Here is a 22,583-nt window from a genome sequence, read left to right as displayed (position 1 = left end):
CTGGATCCCTAGCTTGTGCAAAGCGGCCCAGCTCCGTTGGCTTCAGTGGGGTTACTCTGAGCACCGACTGAGGATCTGTCCTTCTGCAGTTGTCTGTCTTCACTGCCAGCCAGGAAGGCTGCCCCCTGGTGAGAACTGCTTCAGAGCCCTGTCTGGCTGCTCCAAAGAGGCACTGGGCTGCTTTTTGGGAATGATTTTAAACGGGGGTGGGGTGCGGGGTTGAGATCCCCAACCATTAATAAAATGCACGCGCAGGCTTATACAAAGAGCAAATACCCAGCCAAAATCCCCACTGCCTTCAGTGGGGCCAGGATCAATCTCACAGGAGTCCATTTAATCACAATGCCTTTTGTGGGCAAGGGGAGGGATAGCTCAGTGGTTTGAGCATTGGCCTGCTAAACCCAGGGTTGTGAGTTCAATCCTTGAAGGAGCCATTTAGGGATGTGGAGCAAAAATCTGTCTGGGGATTAGTCCTCCTGAGGTCACTTCCAACCCTGTGATTCAGTGTCAAGCATTTCCATTTCCTAGCATGAAGCTACCATCCAGGGAGAGAGGCTAGAGTGGAGTGTGCCATGAAGATACTTGTAATGGCTCTTTTCACCAGAAGGTCCCAAAGCCCTTTGCCAAGTGGGTTAGCACTGTTTGCCTGAGGCACAGAACAGGGAAATGAGGCAGAGCCTGGAGTAGAACCCAGCTCTCCTACATCCCAATCTAGTGCTCACACCAGCTCCCCAGGTGAACTTGCACTTGTGGAGACCCGAGTTCAGGTTTTCGTGTGTCCTCCATTAATACTGACAACAGACCTGAGTTAACCACTGGTGTAACGCCTTCCACCTCGCTGGAGTGGAGCCTGATTCCATTAGGAATGAACATGGCCCTCCAGGGCGGAGAGCTAACTCACAGCAGGGAGCTGGGTCCCTGGCACTGGCTTACCTATTGGTCCCACCATCACCTCCGGCAGGGGAAATGCCCCCAGAAACAGCAAGGTGAAGTATCCCACTCGCCTTAACATGTCCCCTCTTTCTGCAGTGCCCGCCGGAGCTGAGGCCCATGAAGGATGGCACTGGCTGCTATGACTATTCCAAGGGGATCGACTGTTCAGATGGCTTCAATGGTGGCTGTGAGCAGCTGTGCCTCCAGCAGACCCTTCCCCTGCCCTATGACCCCTCCTCCAGCACCATATTCATGTTCTGCGGGTGAGTCTCTTGGAACCATTGTGTCAAAGGGGTTCTGCAGCTTGAACGGAAGACTTGAGCAGCTGGTTCCTCCTCTGCTCTCTTCCCTTCCCCTGCATTCCTCTGAGCCATGTTTGTGTCTGTATTCACATCTCTCTTTGTGTGTTCAGACCTGTGTGGCATGGAGGGAGAAGAGGAGTATATCCGCTCAGAACAATGGCGGAATTGGCCTGTGTGCGCGCGCGCGCATGTGGAAGTATAATTCTGTTCTCGCTGCACATCCATGCAAGAGCTTGATGTCCCAGTGGGCATCTGTGAAAATATACCAGTAACTGCATGTGCTGTGTGCCCCCATAGGGGGAAAGATTATTCACATGGGGGCAACAAGTATCGATCGAATGTGCATGCAATTTTTGATGGTGAACATACGTTCCTACTGGCTGGCCGTCTAAGCACGTGGGAATGATCTGTGTGCAGACGGACAGTTCTCACTCCTACAGGAGTGTGCGTGTGTGTGTGTGTGTGTGTGTGTGTGTGTGTGTGTGTGTGAGAGAGAGAGAGAGACTGTACAAGTCAGTCCATGTCTTGTTATATAAACTCCAAACTATTTTGTCGGGTTGTTGTTTTTTTTCTTTGTTTATTTTGCTGTGCATCTCTTTAAATAGAGTTTTATCCCAGAGCTTGGCCAGGATCCTAGAAATCTATGTGATTTAGCCTTTCTCTAAGGAAAATCTCCCCGACTACAGAATGTTCCAAAGGGAGCTCTGTGATTATCTGGCTTTACGCGGCATGGCTGCAGAAATAGCCATCCATCACATAAGCCATCCTATGCACTACTCTGGTTTAGAGGCTGGGCAGATTGTATCCCATTGTAAAGAAATCAAGAACACAGAAAGAAATCATAACATCACACAATAATTGAACAGTAAACTAAGATAATTGGCTACACCTTTGCTAATGCCTATCTGCATTTACACATACTTGTGAGCCCATGCATTAATCTACTTCAGTCCTTCTAGCTACAGGGGAAGAGGTGGGAATGGGAAGGTAGCAAGAAGCCATTTAGTGGAGGAAACATCTGCACCCAGTCTTCCCCTGGAGGGTAGCAAAAAAGTGCAGCGGGAGAAGGATTTACAGCAGCATGCACTGAAATGGAGGGGTGCATCCTGCACTTAGCACTATGGCATCTGAGTGTCTACATGCCACCGTTCCCTAATATACATGACTGCAGGCGGACACGCAAGGAGGAATAAGAAGAGCTTCCTGGCTCACAGCAAACTCTTACATGGGAGAGGGGGCAGTTGCAGCCTGAGAGTAAAAGCCATTACAGAACCCCGTACCCAGCCTTGGTGACAGTGAGGTTGCAGAGGCAGGGAATCTGAGGCATCTCAGTACCCAGCCTGGCTCAAGGCAAAGGCCACGTGGCTCCCAGGCAAGTGGGAAAGTAGCGGGATACCCCATCAGAAGATGCAGAGGCAGAGAGTAGAGAGAGACGTGCAGCATCTGGCTAAAACTGATGGGTGGTGGAGAGTCAGAGGGCACTGAAGACCAGGAAAGCCATTCCCCTAACTACAGAAACCTGCAGCAAGCATTGATGGGCTCCTGCCGTTCGCTTTTGCAGATATTGCTGCCCTTCTTGTCGGGGGAGAAGTGTTGTGCCTGGTAAAGGCAGAGTGGCTGCACCTCTGTGTGTTCATAATAGCCATTGTTCCAGTTTGGGTTTGCTTGGAGGGAGGGAGGGAGCCTGGGATGCGTGTGTGGGGTGGGGGGTTCCAATTTCTCCCAACACGTGTGCTGCTGGGGACCAGCCAGAATCTACAGCCATGGAGCTGGAGAATCCCCTCTCCCGCAGTGCTGCACCTCTGGAGAATGCTGCTTTCAGGCCATGAAAGCCTTCATGCATCACTGCTCTGAAGTCAAGTCAGCTGGAGAGGGACTGGCAGGACAGGCTCCAGAGTGTATGTGCCAGCCTGGTCTATCACTACTTTCCTTTGACCCTGCTCAGACAGCACTGATCTCTTTTCCTCTCGGTGCCCTGGGGAAAGTGGCATCACAATGTCCACCATCCTTCCAGCACCGGGGGGACCTATCAGCCAGCAGCAGGAGCCCGGTGGGTCACAATCAAACGGGGATATTCCCAATATCCCCTGTGCATTAGTGTCCCAAAGCCGAGTTCTCTGCCAGCTCGGGCAGGCAGAAAAGGGAGCATGGGTGCCCTAGAACAGACTCCCCTAAAACTTCCCAGACACTTTCTGCCTCTTGCCCGGTAGCCGCCGCTGCTCGGAAAAGCACTTTGACCTTCAGGGAAACGTGAGTCATGGTTTGTTCAGTGAAGAAGCAAATCCCTAAAAGTAACTCTAAGGAACACCTGTCAGCTCCTGACACATCCAGGTGCTCAGATGGCAAAGATCTCGCTGAGCCCCAGCTGTTCACAGTTCCCAGGGGACCCAGCTTTCTCAGATGCTTTCTTTCCTCTCATTTTTTCCTTACTTTATTGCTTTACTGCTTGAAATGACTGTGTTATAAAGATAAAACACACACCCTCCGCAGCTGCTAGGCAGGGGGTTGGGAAGCAGGGCAGTTTCAGCAGGGAAGTGGATACACAGCAAGGCTCTGCATACCAACAGAGTGTGTTACACGTGCAGGGAAGGCAAGAAAACTCGTTCAGCTGGGCCAAGCAAATACCGTGTGATGAGTACAGGGTAAAGCATTAGTCGTATTATAACTACACCTCCAGGGCCACATAGTGCTAGGCACTGTACAAACAGTGACTCATAGGCCCTAGCCTGAGAGGCTTGTAGCATAAACAAGAAAGGCCAAAAAAGGATTATCCCCATTTTACAGTTGGGAAAATGAGGCTCAGAGAGATTGAGTGACTTGCTCAAGGTGACGTGGAGTCTATGGCAGAGCTGGGGATTGAACACAGATCTCCTAGCCCCAGTTCAGTGCCTCCTCCACAAAATTATCCTGCATGGGTTGTGGGAGCAAAAGTCTGGAGAGCAGGTTTTTATTTCTGGCTGCACCACAGGAATCCCGGTGTAACCTGGGGGCAAGTCACCTCACCCTTCCTGTGCCTCGGTTTCCCCATCTATAAAAGAGGGGTGACAATACTTGCCTTCTTTGCGGAGTGTTTTGCAAACTAGAGCTGCAAAGTGTTGTAGAAGCACTGGGAATTAACAGTGGGAGAGAGGAACAGAAAACCTTGGATTCACATCTGTGGAAACAGAACAACTAAATGAAACCAGGGGCGGTGTCGCTGGCTTACTTGTGCTGTTGGCTGGGGGGACATTGACATGAGTGTTCGTACAAGTATTGGGAGGGAGTGTGTGAAATAAATCAACGAAATAGACAGTATGCATTGGCGCCCAATTCTGCCATCAGGCACAGGGCGTCATTCCCGTTGATTTGTGAGCATCTGCCCTGGTAGGTGGAGACTTGCCACCTTGGGAAGGGCAGGATGTTTAAGCTGAATTCTCTTCCCCCGGCACCTGACCGAGGCAGCTAGAACATATTGCCTTGTGACTCTAGTACTGGTGTTCCAGTGCTGCCAGGCCTAACCATAGAGAGGCCCAGAATACGCACTGCCGGCACCAGTTGCAGCTGGCAGCCAATGCGGGTGTCAGGCTCTGCTCCTGCTATCCTTGGTGCTGAAGAAAGCTGCTATTGATGTTGCAAGAATAACAAGGATTGGTAATCCAGGCCTCAGCTGTTAGTCTCCAGGAGCTCTCCCCAGCCTAGGTTTTGAGTGCCAAGCCCAGAGCTAATATTCTGTTGGCTCTCCAGGCCTGGTGCACCTGCCCGGTGCAGGTTTTAAGTTATGTGACTCCCTGGAATAGTTTGCTGCACCCTGGTTCCCCAGATCCTCATGGAGTTCCTACAGTCAGCTGGCTTGCTGTACTTCGATTGTGCTTATCACCCTGACTCTCCTGTCCTGAGAAGAGTCTTTCTGCAGCAGGGTTCATGTCACTACAGGCCCTGTTCGGGGGTTGGGTATTGCGTGCGTGTGGCTCTGTCTCTCTCTCTGACCTAGTTTGTGTTGTTTCCCAGCTGTGTCGAGGAATACAAACTCGCTCCAGATGGCAAATCCTGTCTCATGTTGTCTGACATCTGCGAGGGCCCCAAGTGCTTGAAACCGGACACCAAATTCAACGACACCCTCTTTGGTGAAATGCTGCATGGTTATAACAACAGGACCCAGCATGTCAACCAAGGCCAGGTGTTCCAGATGACCTTCAGGTACTGCCCCATCCCCTCGCTGGGTCAGGTAACATGGTGGATTTGCTAGATGTACCCTGATGATATTGAAGGTCGGAAAGGGGAGTGTCAGAGGTGAGGGTGGTGGGAAGCTTAGCTGTCAAGAGCTCTATCTTGCAATGTTGGCATACAAGAGCTGGGGGCAACTCAAAGAAAACAGAGGTGGGGAAAGAGGTGAGAGGTGGTTTCTGTCTGAGATGTGTCACATAGTGGAGCCAGAACTTCAGCTAGTGTAAACCAGCTTAGCCCCATTGACTTCAAAGGATCTATGCTGATGTACATCAACTGAGCGGCTGGTCCAGTGGGAGTTACTCCACATTCACCCAGCCACTCCAGGGTCCGATGCAGGGTTCTTCCCCACAAAATGTTCTCCAGTGGTCTCAAAAGTGCCGAGGCCTCCCGGCTCCCACGAACTTCAGTCAGAGTTGCATGTGCTCTACATCTCTTACAGTCCAGCCATGCAGCTTTCTCCAGTCGAGTGTAAAATCTCCCCAGTGATGTATCTGTGCTGAATTCTGGCCTTTTGCTATGACACTGGGGACTGTAGAACCAGTACGACCTACATAGAGCTGCTCTGCTCCTTTCTGCACTCAGAAAGCATTGGCAAACCGAGCACTCGGGGGTTCTCAGCAACGTGCACTTTGGCGTCTGCAGAGCAGCAGCCATTGCCGGAAGTGAGAATTGACAATGCGTGAAGGCAGTTTTCCTAGCATGTTCTCCTTCAGTTCCCCTCCCCTTGTGGCGATCCTTGGTGAGGCCTTTTGAACGGAGACAGGAACGCAGATTGGAAATCTTTGCCGTGCGCTCTGTTTTCTGATGGCCGAGCAGGACTGGGAGTTTCATGAAACATGCCAGCCTAAAGAGCCCGTTGTGTGACAGCCGCAATCTCCCATAAGCCCTCCCTGCGTCATAACCAGCTCCCGCCTGTGCTGCTGTCCTCTTGCTGGGGCTGTAATTTCCTCTCCCGCTCCTGTAATTGATTGTCCTTTCCTTGCACTGCACTAGGGCTGGGGGCTTTGTTTAAAGGCAGCCTTCCCCTTGCCCAGACAGCAGCCTGATGAAGGGGACTGTTTATTGCTGCCTGAAAGGAAATTTCAGGGCTCAGGGACTCCGAGACAGACGGGTTTCTTCCTTCGCCGCTACCGCAGCCAGGATGGATTCTGGCTCTCAGAGGAAAGATGCTTTAAAAAAAAGAAACAACAACAAACATGAATCCTTAAGGAGTGCACTGCCTCCCTCTCCCCCAATCCAGCTTGGCTCCCGTTCTGTTTGAGCCGCTCAGTCTATACTGGGCCTAGACAGCCCCGGGACCGCCTTTATCTGACCCTGCCAGGTGCTGCCACTTGGTGCGGGGATTAAAAAGCAGGCGAGAAACCATCTTCCAGACTAAATACCAGCCATAAAGCCAGCAAGATTTTATAACTCCATTTTAGTTGGGAGACACTTCACTTCATTCCTGGGTTCGGTGCCTGGCTGGCTTTGGGGTCATGCAGTGCAAGACACCACCCAGCCTCGGGGCTTTGAGCTATGAGACTCTTCCTGGTCCAGTGCTGATTCAGTGTCAGGCCCAACCCAGTTTGTCCCCCAGCTGGAAGGCTGGACAGGGAGACCCAATTGGGTTCTCTTCTCCCACGGGCTGGTAGTCCCACCCAAATCAAATCATAAGGCCATGCCTGCTGTACTGTGAGCTGAGCTCTCAGCCAAAGAGGGTGCCCAATGCTGTTCTGGGTGTGTCAGGCCCTCTGGGATGGCAAGGGGGAAGCCCCACCCCCACCACGACAGTTTTGCCTATGTAATATTTTCCATTTATGGCTGGATTTTCCCACCGTGCTCTCGTAAGCACCCCATTTAGCGCCGACACCATTGGGGATTTTTCCTTTTGTACCGTTGCATGGTGAGGGATGCCACAGGGGGAAATCCTCCTTTCTCCACTCAGTCTTCATCAGCAAGTGTCCTCCACCTCAATCTAGAACTGTGCTGCGTTCACTGGACTCCAAGGAGTGTGGTTTGTTTGCATGCACCTGCTGAGACATCCCAGGATTTGTGTGATGCAGCTGAAGTTCTCCGAGTCATCTGAGAACTGCCCTTTTCCACCTGTCCCCTCCCCCCAGTGTATCACACCTGCCTCCCAAACAGTCCAGGTACCAGAGTCCAAAAAGCCACCGACCAGTGGAGAGTCTGAAATACCTCAGCTGGTTCTGGGAGCTCTAGCTACCAGGCCAAGATTCAGCTGGAGGTTCCCAGGCAAAGGAACGGTGCCAGTGGGAGGTGAGACCATAAACACGCTTTCCCCATCTGATGTGAAACCTGCTCAGAACTCTGCACGCCCTCCTTTGTAACACTCGCAGCTCTGCATTAAGACAATGACTGCAATCAAATCTCTTGCATCAGGCCTTCAGAGAGTTGCTTGCAGGGGTCAGGAAAGGTGTTTTCTGGGAGGGAGGACGTAGCCTTTTGAAGCATCAGGCTTGGCCACAGCTGGAGACAGGATCACGGACAGGGAGGGCCAGTGCTCTGAGGTGGCACAGGAAAGCTCCTTCCTTAGGGTATGTCTGCCGTTCCAGCCGGGGGTTGTAATTCCCAGCTCAAGAAGACATAACTTGTGCTAGGTCTCATGGAGCTCAGATGCTAAAACCAGATGGTAGCTATGGCAATGCGAGCGGCAGGACAGCTAGACACCCTGTGTATAGACCTAGCGTCTCCGACACGTACGCACTCAGGACAGCCACCTCTCCTGCTGCCACAGCTCCCTTCTAGGTTTAGCACTCGAGCTCCATGAGACCTCACACAAGTTTATGTCTCTTGGAGCTAATTTCCCTTCCATTGCAGAGGCCTGGGGCCCTGAGGACACCTGGCTCTCTCCTGTTCTCTGCCTGTGGCACACACCGGTTCAGTCTCCTGAGCACGAAATGTGTCAGTCTGACCCAAGCTATTGGGTTATAGACAGGAAGTCAGACTAGGTGGCCTTAATCTCTGTCTGCATCCTGAGCACGTGAGTTGTGGGTTTCCAGCACCACTGCCGTCACCAGGATAGCTCCTACCACAATCTACCTGGGACATAACACGGGGGATTACACTATATCCAAATCCGGAGAAAAATTGCCCATGTGCTTTGCAGGCAAGGAGCTAGATCCTCAGCTGGTGGAAATCAGCACAGCTTCATTGAAACCAGCAGAGCTATGACAGTTACCGGCGGAGGATCTGGCCCTGAGCCCAGCTGCTGTATAGGACAGGGACAGAACAGCTCTGGGGTGAAAGCAACACCAGAGGAGTGGAAGAGCCGGCAGCCATGGTGGCTCAGTAGAAGAGGAGGGATTGCAGTATCCACAGAGAATGGAAGAGAGAGGTACAACCCGCAAGGGATGAATGCCTGGGGAAAGACGGACGGGAGTCCTGCTATACTCTTTCCTGCACACGTCTATACTATTATCTAATATACGTGACTCAGTATAATATGCAGCCTTCTCAGTGCCCAGGATACCAATGTCTTGGGCTTTAGAGATTGTTCTCTGGGGTGGGGAGACTGGTGCTGGCTTTGCTGTCTATTTAAAATTAGACTGTTTGTTCTGAGAATATTGGCTAAAAATGAGACACTCCACCCGCCCGCACACAAATGTGATCAGCCCCCTCCCCTGGAGTGCCTCTGTCTGCTCTCTGTGAAGGGTTATGGTGTAGAAACACCATTACATCATCCTCTAACAAGGGCCGGAAAGGAGGTTAATGGAGAAGAAATTATTAACTAAAAGATGTAATTTGCCTCTGATTTTCATATATATTCAAGAACCTCTCTGAGCATTAAGACGCCAGCTGTTCGAGAAGCCCTTAATTTGGTGCATTTGAAACATAGCAGGAAACTCCCTAATACAAGGGATTAAAAGCCTGTTTCGGCAAAGTAGGAGCAAGAACCTGCTATCAGAACAAAGGGCTGAGTATTTTAAAGGCATTTATCGCAGCTGGGATCCCGTAGTTATGCAGAGGTGACAGTCCTTTAAATGCTGCCCACTTCCCATGTTGTCATAGCTGCAGTGTCCTTAATAAAGGGTATAGTCTCCATCCACCTAGCATGGGATCCCAGTGTTGGGGGAAGGCATTGTGCAGCTAGAAGTTTTGTCCCTCACGTCTTAGCCTGGATGTCCCCATCCGTCCCAGTTCCAGGGTCTGGTGGTAAGAGCCAGGCAGCTAGATGTGCCACCCTTCAGTGTTGGAGTGTCCCACTGCCACCCAGTACTCGGCAGCAGGTTGCTGGATACGCCTTTCCATCCAACGCGCAGCATGAGATGAGGGGCTGTGCTGGAGTATGTGGCGCTGAAGGACTGGGACGTGGTGTGGCCACCTTTAGAACTAGATCGGGTAAAGGATTTGGTAGGATTGCACCCCCGACTGGAGCAGGTGAATCAGATTATTCCTGAGATTTTAGCCCTGACCCTTGGTATCACCGTGTTACAAGTTCTCTTGCCTGCACTTCTGCTTCCCCTTTCACTTAGCCACTGGAGGATACTTCCTGTTCATATACATCAGCGATGGGTAAGCTAATGTGTGTGCAAAGGCTGAGCAGCTCATGTCATTCAACTTGAAGGAGCAGCAGACATAGCTTACCCCACAGGAATTATTACAGTACCCTCTCTGCATGTGCCATGGTGATGAGCATCTGTCTCTGTCTCAACATCCTTGAATGCCACCTTCTAGCTCATGGACAGTGGAGAAACCAGCACATAGCTCATTGCATTGCATAGCCGGGCTATCATTCATTAATTATTACTGTGTTATTGCATAGCCCTATGGGTGTGCACAGCACTTAACAGACAAGTTAGAAGATGAGGTTCCTGCCCCAAAGAGCTTATGAGCAGAGCTGGTTGAGGTTTGGAGATTGAAAACTTAATGACTGTGTTTGTCAATAATGACATATTTTTTGTGGAAAAAATACAGTAAAAGCTTTGTTATCCGGCATGTTGGGAGAATGGGACGTGCCGGTAAGTCAAATTCTGGTTAACTAAGAGGGAAGAAATTTGAGTGCGGGAGAAGGCTTGGGGTTGGGGCATGGGAGGAGTTTCAGGGTGCTGGATCTGGGAGGTGCTCACCTCGGGCAGCTCCCTGCAAGCGGAGAAATGTTCTGCTACTCCTAGGCAAAGGTGCGGCTAGGCCGATCTGCACCCTGCCTCTGCCTGCAGGCGCTGCCCCCGCAGCTCCTATTGGCCACAGTTCCTGGCCAAAGTGAGCTGCGAAGCCATGCTTGGGGCGGGTGGGGCAGGGGCAGCATGCAGAGGTGCCTAGCCATGCCTCCATCTAGGAGCAGCAGGGACATGTTGCTGCTTGCGGGAAGTCATACAGAGCCAGTTAGAGAGCCTGCCGGCCCCTCGCCAATCAGACTATAAACTGGACTTTCAGTGAAGATCAGAAATGCCGGTCTATAGAGCTTTCCTGTTGGTCCAGGGCCAGATAACACCCCTTTTTACTATATTTTGGATGAAAATATTCCAGGTTTTGACAAAACCTGGACATTTTCAATGAAAACCCCAAATCCAAAACCCCAAATACCTTTTTTTTAATATAGGAGAGAAAAAAATAATTTTCCAAAGAGCTCTAGAGCTCAGGGGTGGGAAGGGCAGGGAGTCCTGTCCACTGGCTGCGCTGTTACAAAATTGCTCCACTTGCCTGTTGCCGCTCACTTCTCTCCTGACACCTGCGGGCTTCTGATTTCCAGCTTTGTGCCCTTCATTTAAAGTAACGAACACAGAGTGCAGGGAGGCATGTCGAACCTTCCACGTGCCTGGCTGTGAGCGTTTGAAAGAGCTAGGGGAGTGCCCTAAAGTGACCCTCTTACAATGTGTTTCCCTTCCTCCTTTCTTTCCCTTTTGCTGAACACCAGGACGGCAGATGAAGACTCTTTAATCACACTCCAACCATCCGCTTTGCTCGCTTCTTTAAAGTTCCCCCAAGACACTGTGAGCAACATATTCAAAACCACGCTCCCCTCCCCAAAAATGTTAAATTTGTGGCATATTCACAAATAAGCCTAATTCAAGAAAAATATATCAATATTCCACACACTCCTCTCGGTTTGGGTGGGAGGCTCAGCAACAAACCTAGCTCATGGAAGGCTAGATTAACAGTGTTCTCCCCCCTTGTATCACAATGGGGCACAACAAAGAGCTATTGTAGTCCCCAAATTACAGGGGGATTATCTTCCAAATGGCTTGTTTGCCAGTCCCGTCTGTGTTTTACGCCATCTCTTTGCTCCAAGGAAGCAAAGATTTTTGTTTACGGTTGTTTGGCATTTCAAATTGTTGCTTTTATGTATTTGGTATAAGATATCCCAAATTACTGCTCATGGAGGGATCTTTGTTTGCTGTTTGTTGATAGGTGGAGAATGGGATGTCAGCCCAACATATAACTGTCACATAGGAAAAGCGCTTCCTGGGGAATGGATTGGAAAGACTCTGCCCAAGATGGTTGATCCTAAATGTGATCTTTCCCTTTCCCTGATCTTCTGCTGTGTCTCTTTTTTCCTCTTCCCTCAGCTCCAGGCTGGGGTGGGCCCCTAGCTCGCTTGATCTCCTGTCTTTGGTGGCAGTGAACTTAGGCAGTTGCCAATTCTTTGGGTGGTTGGGATGGGAGATGTAGCCAATGCAGTTTAGGGGAGGAAGCGACATACTGTGGGGGTGGGGAGAAGGAAACGTTTCCGTGGCCATTTGATGGATGTGAGCGCAAAAAAAACCAAAGAACCGATCTGGTTGAAGCAGTTCAGGTTGTTGCGATGAGTCCTTGGCAAGATGGAGTAGTGATCAGAACACCGCTGGGGCGGTGCACTGTGTGATGCAAGTGAATTAGCACATGGCTGTGTTTATGACATAATGGTCCCAAGGCATATGTGGTGTGTGTAAGTGCCTGTGTGTGTTGTGGCAAATTGCCGGTACTATTATGATGGGTCCCGCACTTTCTCCTCTTGTGGGGGTTCAGGGCGCCATTTCTCACCCCTGAATTGGGGTATCAACTGTCCCATTAGTGTCCCAGAAAAGGGGAGTGGAGAGGGAGGGACCCGGGCCCGTCCTCTACTCCGGGTCCCAGCCCAGGGGCCCTAGGAATAGCAGCGAACCACTTGAGCTAGCGATTCCTTCCACTGGGCTACTTCCCTCTTTGGCCCTTCAGCTTGTGGGGCTTCCTGCCCTCTCTCTGCTTGGGCCAAGTATCTTCCAACCCCTTGTGTCTGTAGAGTCCCTCTGCTCTGCACAAGCCGAGTTTCCCTTTACCTAGGGTCTCGATCTTCTGGCCCTCCACAGCACTTCTCCAAACTGCTTTCCTCCAAACTGCTCTCCACACCAACACCAAACCACTCTGCTTCAACTCCTCCAACGCCAAACAACTCTGCTTGAACTCCTCCAAACTGCTCTCTGCTCCAACACCAAACCACTCTGCTTCAACTCCTCCAACGCCAAACCACTCTGCTTCAACTCCTCCAACTGCTCTCTGCTCCAACACCAAACCACTCTGCTTCAACTCCTCCAACGCCAAACGACTCTGCTTGAACTCCTCCAAACTGCTCTCTGCTCCAACACCAAACCACTCTGCTTCAACTCCTCCAACTGCTCTCTGCTCCAACACCAAACCACTCTGCTTCAACTCCTCCAAACTGCTCTCTGCTCCAACACCAAACCACTCTGCTCCAACTCCTCCAACTGCTCTCTGCTCCAACACCAAACCACTCTGCTTCAACTCCTCCAATGCCAAACAACTCTGCTTCAACTCCTCCAAACTGCTCTCTGCTCCAACACCAAACCACTCTGCTTCAACTCCTCCAACGCCAAACGACTCCGCTTGAACTCCTCCAAACTGCTCTCTGCTCCAACACCAAACCACTCTGCTTCAACTCCTCCAAACTGCTCTCTGCTCCAACACCAAACCACTCTGCTCCAACTCCTCCAACTGCTCTCTGCTCCAACACCAAACCACTCTGCTTCAACTCCTCCAACGCCAAACAACTCTGCTTCAACTCCTCCAAACTGCTCTCTGCTCCAACACCAAACCACTCTGCTTCAACTCCTCCAACTGCTCTCTGCTCCAACACCAAACCACTCTGCTTCAACTCCTCCAACGCCAAACAACTCTGCTTGAACTCCTCCAGACTGCTCTCTGCTCCAACACCAAACCACTCTGCTTCAACTCCTCCAACTGTCTGATTGAAGCAGTTTTTTATCAGGTGACTGGCTTCAGGTGCTCTCATTGGCTTAATTGGTTTCAGGTGCTCTAATTAATCTGTAGCAGCCTCCCTTCCTTCTACAGGGAATAAAGCTCTCATCATCCTGGGGCATACATATCTTCCATCGATCACTCTCCTGCTGCCCTCTGGCTGTGCACACACATAGGAACATGGTGTTTGGTCACTGCACTCCTCCCACAGCAGGAGGGGATAGGACTTTTGCTGTATCCCCTGGTGGATGCCAGTCGTGCCCTTTGGAACTCCTGTACCCAGTACCTCTCATTTCTTGTTAAGACACTGTCTCAGCCTCTGCTTCCCAGTGAGCTGCCACCGGGTTTCCTCGCCGGAGAGCTGAGAGTGTCTCCCAGTTCCTCTTTATAAAGCTCATACTCGCAGAGGCCATGCTGCCCTTGTACCTCCGGAAATCAGTCACACATTCTGCCAGATCAGAATAGCACCCTTTGCCCCTCCCTTTGCACTGGTGCCGGTCACTCCACTAGTGCAAGGCTGTGGGGAACCAGGCCCATCATGCTTAGATGTTCAGTAACAGGGCATGGATAGACTTGCTCCAACCTCTGCTGGCGGTCCCTGCCTAGAGTACAAAACAGAGTCTAGTGGCTAAGGCCTGGTCTACATTAGAAAATTAGGCCGGTTTAACTACGTCAGTCAGGGGTGTGAAAAATCCACACTCCTGAGCACCATTGTTAAGCCAACCCAAATGCCTTGTGGGCAGTGCGAGATCAATGGAAGAATTATTTCATCAGCCTGGCTACCGCCTCTCGAGTAGGTGGATTACTCTGCCGATGAGAAACAGTGTCTACACGGAAGCACTGCAGAACTGCATGGGGACTTGGAGTCCTGAGTTCTGTTCCCTGCTCTGCAGTGGGCTCCCTGGGTGACTGTGGGCCAGTCACTTAATCTCACCTCTGTTCCCCAGCTGTCAGGTGGGGATTGTAGCTCCCTGCATCATGGGCCATTGAGGATAAAATCCACTAGTGATTGGAAGGTGCTTGGATACCACAGCGAACAGGAAGAGAAACAGGGCTGGGCCACTAAGAGTTGGGGATGGGGGCAAAACCTTAGAGCACTTTCTCAGGGAGAAGTGGGAACGGTTCTGCCTCACCTGCCTGTTAGCCTTGGGCACCAGGCAGCAGAGTCCCCCAGGAGCAGGGAAGGGGAGGCTGGCTCCTCCTGTGCTGACGTGGTCTCACCAGGATAGTGTTTCTGCCTGCGGGCGCAGCCTCGCAGGGGGACCCTGTGCGGGGAATGTTGATCAAAGAGCGCAGCGAGAGTGAGGGGCTTCTGTGTTCAGTGAAGAATTGCCGCCGCCAAAGCAGAGGGCCCCATGAAGGGTTTTGTTTCAACAAAGTTATGTTAATATTGTCAGGCAGCGCACCGGGTCACTGAACCGATGTGGGGAATTGTCATAATATTGATGGGGAGTTTGGCAAGTTAATTTTAAACCTGTCACTCCTTCCCCTCGCCGCCTTTTGTTCCGTAATAAAACTCCACCATGATTGCGGGGCTCCGCTGACATCTCCGCTGGAGCCTGCCTGAAATGCCTGCCTGCGCTCCCCCATCACAGCTTCCCTCCCTGCTCATCCCCCAGCAGCACACACCGAGCAAACCCCAGACAGAGCGCTGAGGCACCAAATGTCAGGGTGCTCAGATAGCAGTTCCCCCCCCCAAAAAAAACCCTTGTCTTGCTGTGACTGCTGCAGTCTGGATGGGGGGCGAGGGGGATTTCAATGAAGGGGAATGCTGGAAGTCGGGAACCTTTATTTCTTGAAGTCTGGGATAGCTGCCGAAGGAGCTCCTGGCAATAATGGAGCTCGGCTCACCGAAGGTCCAGTCCCCATTCCCAGGGTTGCCCAAAGCTCCACAAACTATTTGCTCTCTTTGGGATCTGTTCAGACGGGCTGGATGTGGAAACACCTTGAAGATTTCTGTCATGTCCGAGGTCTTATTAATTAACACGCTGAGACTCCCTGCAAAGGGAATGAGTCGGTAGGTTCTCTGAATACATGTGGCTGAGCTAGAGAGCTGCAGAGAACCCACTGAAAGTCTTCTCCCAGTTTGCACTGGATCTGGCGTAAGGCCTGGAGTGGCTTCTTTGTCTCACTGTCAGTCATTGCAAAGTTCTGCTCGGGGGCTCCTTGGAAATACCCCCTGCACCTCCCAGCCTCAGCCGACAGCTGCATGCCAACAATCTCTCCTCCCCAACTTCCAGGCTCCTCCTCCAAGCGGGCTGCAAAGCTCACTCCTGCCCCTGGATAGGTAGATGTGCATCGCCTTCGGGACTCTGCCAGGGGATGTACACTAGCCCACTGGTGAGTGTGTGTTACAGGTCCCCCTCTGTGCCAATCCACGGAGGATAGCAGTTTGTTCTAGCCTCCAGCTAGGGAGCTTTAGCAGCTCATGCTCCTAGCTCTGCCTGTCCCCAGCTCTGTCCCGAGTGTGTTGGCTGAATTGGTGGCCATCGTACATGCAGGTGTGATTTTCAAGTGAGCTGGTTGCTGTGGGTAAGAGAATGCTGGGAGCCCTCCTAGCCCACCAAACTGGCATCTCTATTTCCTAGTGCACCGTCAGAACCCATCACTGTTTTTACACCTGCTGGCCCAGCCAAGATCACAGCCCCATTGTGTTCAATGTTCCACATACCCATTGTCAGAGACAATCTCTGCTCCAGACAGCTCACAGCCTAGCTTGGTAGGCAGTGGAAGGGGAAATTGGTGGGAGGTGACTTGCCCAACGTGACACAGCAGGCCAGTAGCAGAGTCACGGGTAGAACCCAGATCTCCCGAGCCCTGCTCAGGTGTCTTTCCACTGGATCTTGTTGTGTGTGGATGTCTGATGTGGGTAAATCTGTGGGTCAGGTTGCCTGTAGCTCCTATGCAAGTGAGCACGGGAGGTGGAATAAGGGTAAGGCGCCACATTGGTGCCGAGCCTCAGGATCCAACAAGGGGCGCTGTTTATGAATGCAGGGCAGTTGCGCACCCAAAGCAACGTGGCTGGCATGGCCACAGCACCCCATTCCCGGGTGCCTCGCAGTGACTGAACTGTGATGCTCGGGCCTGGTTCACATGCCAGTTCCTCAGTGAGCACTTCCTCAGCCCCCGTAGCATAATAAATGGAGTCTGTGACTATATTAAATTAATTTCATTGATCCTTTCCCCCATCTTCTCTTTGAAACACCTGAGTGCGGCGGTTATAATTGGGCTGTTTATTATTCCAGTGCCTGAAAGGTCTGCACCTCCCTGTACCCCAGATGGCTTGTTTACCTATTACCCTTCAGGTTTGGATAATGGATAGAGCTCCTTTCCGGTGGCTGGCTTCCATTTCATTCCCTTTATTATTTGTTACTGTGATTCTATTACTGTTCATGACTCTGAAACCACAGACGTATTGGTGACAGTTTCCCAGCCCAGCCTCATGCCACAGGCACAGCATTGAAGAACAGGACCAAAGTGTGCTGGCTGACGTGGTAAATGAGTCTTTAGTAATTTAACGCAATTGTGTTGTCCTCAGAGAAGCCGGCACTGTTGAATCCCGTGCTCTATGCAGCCTTGTGCTGCAAAACCCACTGTCTTTTTTTTTTTTAAGCAGAACCCTCCTGTGATCCCCCATTAGGATCTCCATTTGTAAGTGCCCTGTCCTGATGCCTAGAGGAGAGGTGATAATCTGGCCTGCATGCCAGTGTCCTCTGTAGATGAGCTCCCAAGGTCTAAGTCCCCCTGCCACAAATCCAGGCGTAATACAGGGGAACAAAATGTCACAGGAAACCCCATCGCTGATCAACCAGGACATTTGTCAGCGGTCAGATCTTTGGTCCATCTAAACTACCATCCCAGCAGGGGCTAGTATCTGATTGTACAGTGGTTGGCCAGGACTGCGATTCCTCCATAAAGCATCTAGACAATTAGTATCCTGCTTGGTAACCTAGGGCAAGTCTTATCACCTCCTAGTGCCTCAGTTTCCCTATCTGTAAAATGGGAATAATGGTACTGCATGCCTTTGGAAAGTGCTTTGAAAAATGCTGTGTAAGTGCTGGGTGGTATTATTATTATTAATTATGCAATGTTACACATGTGGGAAAGAGTAAGAAGAGGAGTTCCTTCCTGACCTGCACCAGGAGAGTCTGGTGTGCAGGTGCATTGTTTACTCTTATTAACCTACCGCTCACAGCTACAGATCCTGATAATGGTCATGATATTACCCAGCCATTTGTAGATCCAGCTGGGGGAGGTAAGCCCTGGTTCTGCTATGTTGCACCATCATAAGGAGGAGTAATGCTGCTGAAGCCAATGGAATTTCACCAGGAGGAGGCCCCTTAAATTTACACACCTGCCACCCTGCTGGCTTCAGTGGAGTCTCTGGGTTGTGAGGACAGACCGTGGCCCTGGATGCCTTGCAGGGACTGCTACGTTCAATATGGGGTGAGCAAAGCGGATGAGCATTGGAGGCTGCTGTTCAGTCCTCGGTGCTCAGGTGTTGGGCAGGGAGAGGGCTAGTTCTGACGAAGGAAAGAGCCAGGATGCACTTTTGGCCTCACTCTGACAAACTCTGCTTGCCTTAGCTGTGCTATCTTGGATGCTTCACTTTCAGGCTGGCTTTTAATTAGGGCCACCTTGTGTCACGGAGTCACCGGGCGATGCTCTGGAACTACTCCCCACCAAGCCAGTTCTGTCCCATGGGGAGGCAGTCACCCCCCAACAGGGCCTCCCAGCCGATATCCTGGAGAACCCCAACTACCAGCCAGCCCGACCCCTCCTGAGTCTGCACAGGGATCCGAGCCATAGGCAGAGCGAAGGGCTTCACCCCAGGGAACTTCACCCAGGTCCCACAGTCCCTCAGCATCTGAGGCTGCACCACCACAGTTCTCTCTGTCCCAGGGTCTCGCCCCCACAGGTGTGTTTCCCCACTGACCCCTGGGCAGCTCCCTATGTCTCTCTGCTCCACCATCACCAGTCCACGCTGCTGCTGCTTCTCCTGCAGCTTTTCCTCGGGCTCTTGCTTTCTCTCACAGTCCTCTCGCTCTCTCGGGCTCTGCTCCCATCCCATCCATCTCCAATCTCCTGATGGGGAACCCAATCGTGAAGACCCTCGTCTGATTGGGGACCAGACTCCCGGGGATGCCTGGCTGATGCTCCAGCTGCTCTTAGATCCTCTTGTAGCCCCATCTGGGCCAGGAATCTGCTCCTCAGAGCGGTCCTTCTCCTCTAACTGCACGATTAACTGTGCCTTGGTGAATTTCCCCATGCGTAACCCTCTCTTTGTGCACAGGATTACAATGTCCTTCTGAAGGAGATGGTGATAGGCCATCACTTCACCGTTCCCAAGTGGCTCTGGACTCACAGGCCTGTGTGCTCTTGGCTCCCCCATGGTTTCCAGGAAGAACCCCTGGTGTGCCAGCCCTTCTCGTGATCACCACCTCTTTGCCAGGGTCGAGCTGCAGACTCCTCCGCCCCTGGGACTGCTCCTGCAATCCCCCGGGGAACCCTGCTACTGCAAAAATCCTTCTCTCTCCCAGGGTCGACCGGCAAGCTCCTCCGCCCCTGAGACTGCTCGCTGCAGTCCTCAGGGGGACCCCGTTACTCCAACAGTCCTTCTCGCTGGTCACACACTCCCAGAGGTTAACTGCCCCCTGAAACCGTCCCTCTCTGAGCCTTCAGCACGCCTGGTCCTCATTATCCCTCCTTTGTTTTACTGCTCCCCAGTCACTTACTGCAAGCAGCGCCATTCACGGGTGCAGTACATCCCACCTCTGCCACCAGTTGTCACGGAGTCACCGGGCGATGCTCTGGAACTGCTCCCCACCAAGCCAGTCCGGACTTTGGGGAGCCTCCTCTCCCTTGGAGCAGACTTGTTCAGGGCAAGAAGCTCACACGGCTTCACCTCCTGGGTCACTCCTTGGAGCATTCAGCATCCTCTGCCCCTCTGTGCGCTTCCCACAGTGAGCCCACCCAGGCGGGGTCCTGGGGAAGCCACAGGGTCCTGCACCCCCACTTCGCAGTCAGACGTGACTCTCAGCCAGCCAGTAAAACAGAGGTTTATTCGATGACAGGAATAGGGTCTAACCCAGAGCTTGTAGGTACCACGAACCGGACCCCTCGGCCGGGTCCATTCTGGGGGGGCAGTGAACCAGACCCCCCCATGTCTGCATTTCCCTCCTCGTCCCCAGCCAACTCCAGACTAACAACCCCTCCCAGCCCCTCCGCTCTGCTCAGCTCCTTTCCCGGGCCAGGAGGTCACCTGATCCCTTTGTCTCCGACACCTTCAGCTGGCACCTTTGCAGAGGAGGGGCCCAGGCCATCAGTTGCTAGGAGACAGAGTGTCAGGCATTTGGGTGCACTGGCCCTTTGCTCTGCCAGATACTTAAGAACTGCCTAGGGTACACTGAGGCACCAACACAGTATTCAGAGAAAACATTAAGAACATTCCCAGTTCGTCACACCTTGTTACACCACTATAGCCAAGAAGGCCTTCCTCTCACCCACTCCCTTTCATATTCCAATCTACTCTAACCATTGTCCAGAGCTGAACAAGGTCCCTTCCCTCCATGTCCCCCTGCACTGCCAGATTCCCTCCCCTCCTCAACCTTCAGTGGGAAGGGCAGGGAACTGCGCTCCAGAGCCTCTTCACTTTCATTCTCTATACAAATCCTCAAGCACCAGGGGCGTCACTGCAGTTTCAAGGAGACCTGATCCTCCAGGCCTCCCTCAAGCCTTTTGCAGAGTCAGTTGCCACAGCGGGCTAGAGACAAGGCAATATGGAGCTTGCAGCGAGCTGAACTTACACATCTGCTTTGAGCAGGTGAAGTATTGGAGGTTTTGTGGCATTAAATAGAAAAATGAAAAACGCAGTCAGCACAGCAACCCCTATCATTCAGTTTCGTATTACACTCATTTTATCATGTGCTGCCCCTCAGTTTTTCAAAATTAACAGCCAGTGGAGAAGAATGGGAACAGATCACACCTCTCGGAGCTATTATTTCAGGCTGCCTCCAGACACAAAGATGTGTCTACACTAGATTTTTTTTTTAAATCTAGTGTCATATAATCCAGAAGATACCACCAGTGGCTCTAGAAAAAAGAAGTGCTTAAAAAAATCATGTCTGACATTTTAATTAACATGTTTTTAAACACCACTTAGCACCTAGTGTAGTCAAGGTTTAACACCTTAAAAAAAAACAGTTAGCTAGTCCTGGTTAAACTTGGCGGGCCTGTCATGTCCTCCATCCCCCCCCATGATGGTGCTAATAGGGTGTTTTAAAAAGTGTTAATTGAAATCTATTGGCAAACACAGGAAAAATCAAACCGCCGTAGATATTCTGAGACGAGGACGGCCCATGCTGGGTTACCCTCTGGTCATGTTTTTAAAGCTTTCTTTGCAACCATGCAGACTGGCAACTTAATTTTTCAAATGGAAGCTTAGATTCTGGAAAATGACTTGACAGCAGGGGGTGAATATTGATGCAGATTCCATGAAATGTGCCAGTTCCTACAAGGAGCAATGAAGAGACCTAGGTAATCTTCCTCAGCTACATCTACACTGCAGCTGGAAGTGAGCCTCCCAGCCCCGGTAGAGGGATTCGCACGAGCTCTGCATGAACTCGCGCACTAAAAATAGCAGTTTGGACATTAGGCCAGGAACTGAGACCCAGGGGAGTCAGTGATTATTATGGATCCTGCCCGGAATGTCAGTTGGCAGGCCACAGAGCGTCCCCAAGGCACCTCTCCTTCCACTTCCTCTTGTGGATGTACCATATGAAATGATAAGAATAGACTGGATTAGAGTGTTGCCGACTTCTGGCACATCTTCATCATCCTGGATTATGGCATGAGGTACCCCAAGGCTATTCCACTCTGATTGACTAATGCAGCCACCATAGCAACTGAGCTAGGGAAACTGTTTTCTTGGATGGGACTTCCTAAAGGAATCCTGAAAGACCAAGGCTCAAATTTCACATCCTTGTTGATGAAGGAACTGTGCACCCTATTGAAAGTAAAGATACTGCGACCATCAGTCTACCATCAGCAAACAGCTGGCTTACTAAACTGCTTTCATAAAATGTTAAATGTTGAGGAAGTTTGTGATCGCAGATCCCAAATATTGGGACCAGCTACATCCACCTCTGTTATTGACCATCCAGGATGTCCCTCCATGAACTTTTCACCTTTTGAGCTCTTGTATGGAAGACAAACCACTTAATCTCTCATTGTATTGAAACAGCAGCAGGACAAAAAGTGAAGGAAAGCCCTCCCCCGGAAAATGTGGGGTTGTGATCCATCAGGTGCTTCAAGCAATGTTAGATGTAGAAGTGGTAGAGTTGTCCTACAGTGAATGGAGAAGCCCCCTTACCTGGGTCCCTACGTCAGATAGACCACTACGCTGCCGTGTATACATCTGCAAAGTCAATGCAATATCCAAATTTGAGGTCTGTCCCATGCTAAGGGTAGATGGGTCACTAGAATGATTAGGAGCAACCAATTATATATTTACAATTGACCTTACCAAAGAGTACTGATAGGTCCCCCTTACACCCAACTCCAGAGACAAGTCAGCTTTCTACACCCACTATGGATTGTACCAGTTCCATACTGCGGCATTTGGACTCTGCAGTGCAGCTGCCACTTCCAGAGGTTGATGGATGAAATCTTGTAACTCCACGGACAATATGATGCTGCCTATCTGGACACCATTGTCACCTAGAGCCAGAATTGCAGGGACCACCTGAAACAGGTAACGGCAGTACTTCAATCCCTCACAGATGCAGGCTTGGCAACCAATCTGGCAAAATGCAAGATTAGGACCCATAGAGTTACGTACCTAGGGAACCCAATAGGAGATGGCCAGCTGTGACTTTCGGTGGACAAAGTCCGCATTTTAATGAGCTGCCCTGTCCCTTCACTGAACTGCCTGTGATTAGCCGGGTACTATCAACATTTTGTCCCGGGATT

The 22,583-nt window shown here is 51.3% G+C and overlaps 1 protein-coding gene across 1 annotated transcript in view; it reads left to right on the top strand.

Moving 5' to 3' along the window:
• Positions 1-22,583, top strand: part of ASTN2 (astrotactin 2) — a 639,084-nt gene that overhangs the window by 363,767 nt on the left and 252,734 nt on the right. Inside the window, exons 12-13 of the mRNA XM_030535214.1 lie at positions 1,030-1,196; positions 5,223-5,411. Of these exons, the coding sequence (XP_030391074.1) occupies positions 1,030-1,196; positions 5,223-5,411 (356 nt within the window). The remainder of the gene's footprint in view (positions 1-1,029; positions 1,197-5,222; positions 5,412-22,583) is intronic.

This window comes from Gopherus evgoodei, chromosome 16 (assembly GCF_007399415.2).
Source record: "Gopherus evgoodei ecotype Sinaloan lineage chromosome 16, rGopEvg1_v1.p, whole genome shotgun sequence".
NCBI lineage: Eukaryota > Metazoa > Chordata > Testudines > Testudinidae > Gopherus > Gopherus evgoodei.
This window is presented reverse-complemented; position numbering and strand designations above follow the sequence as displayed.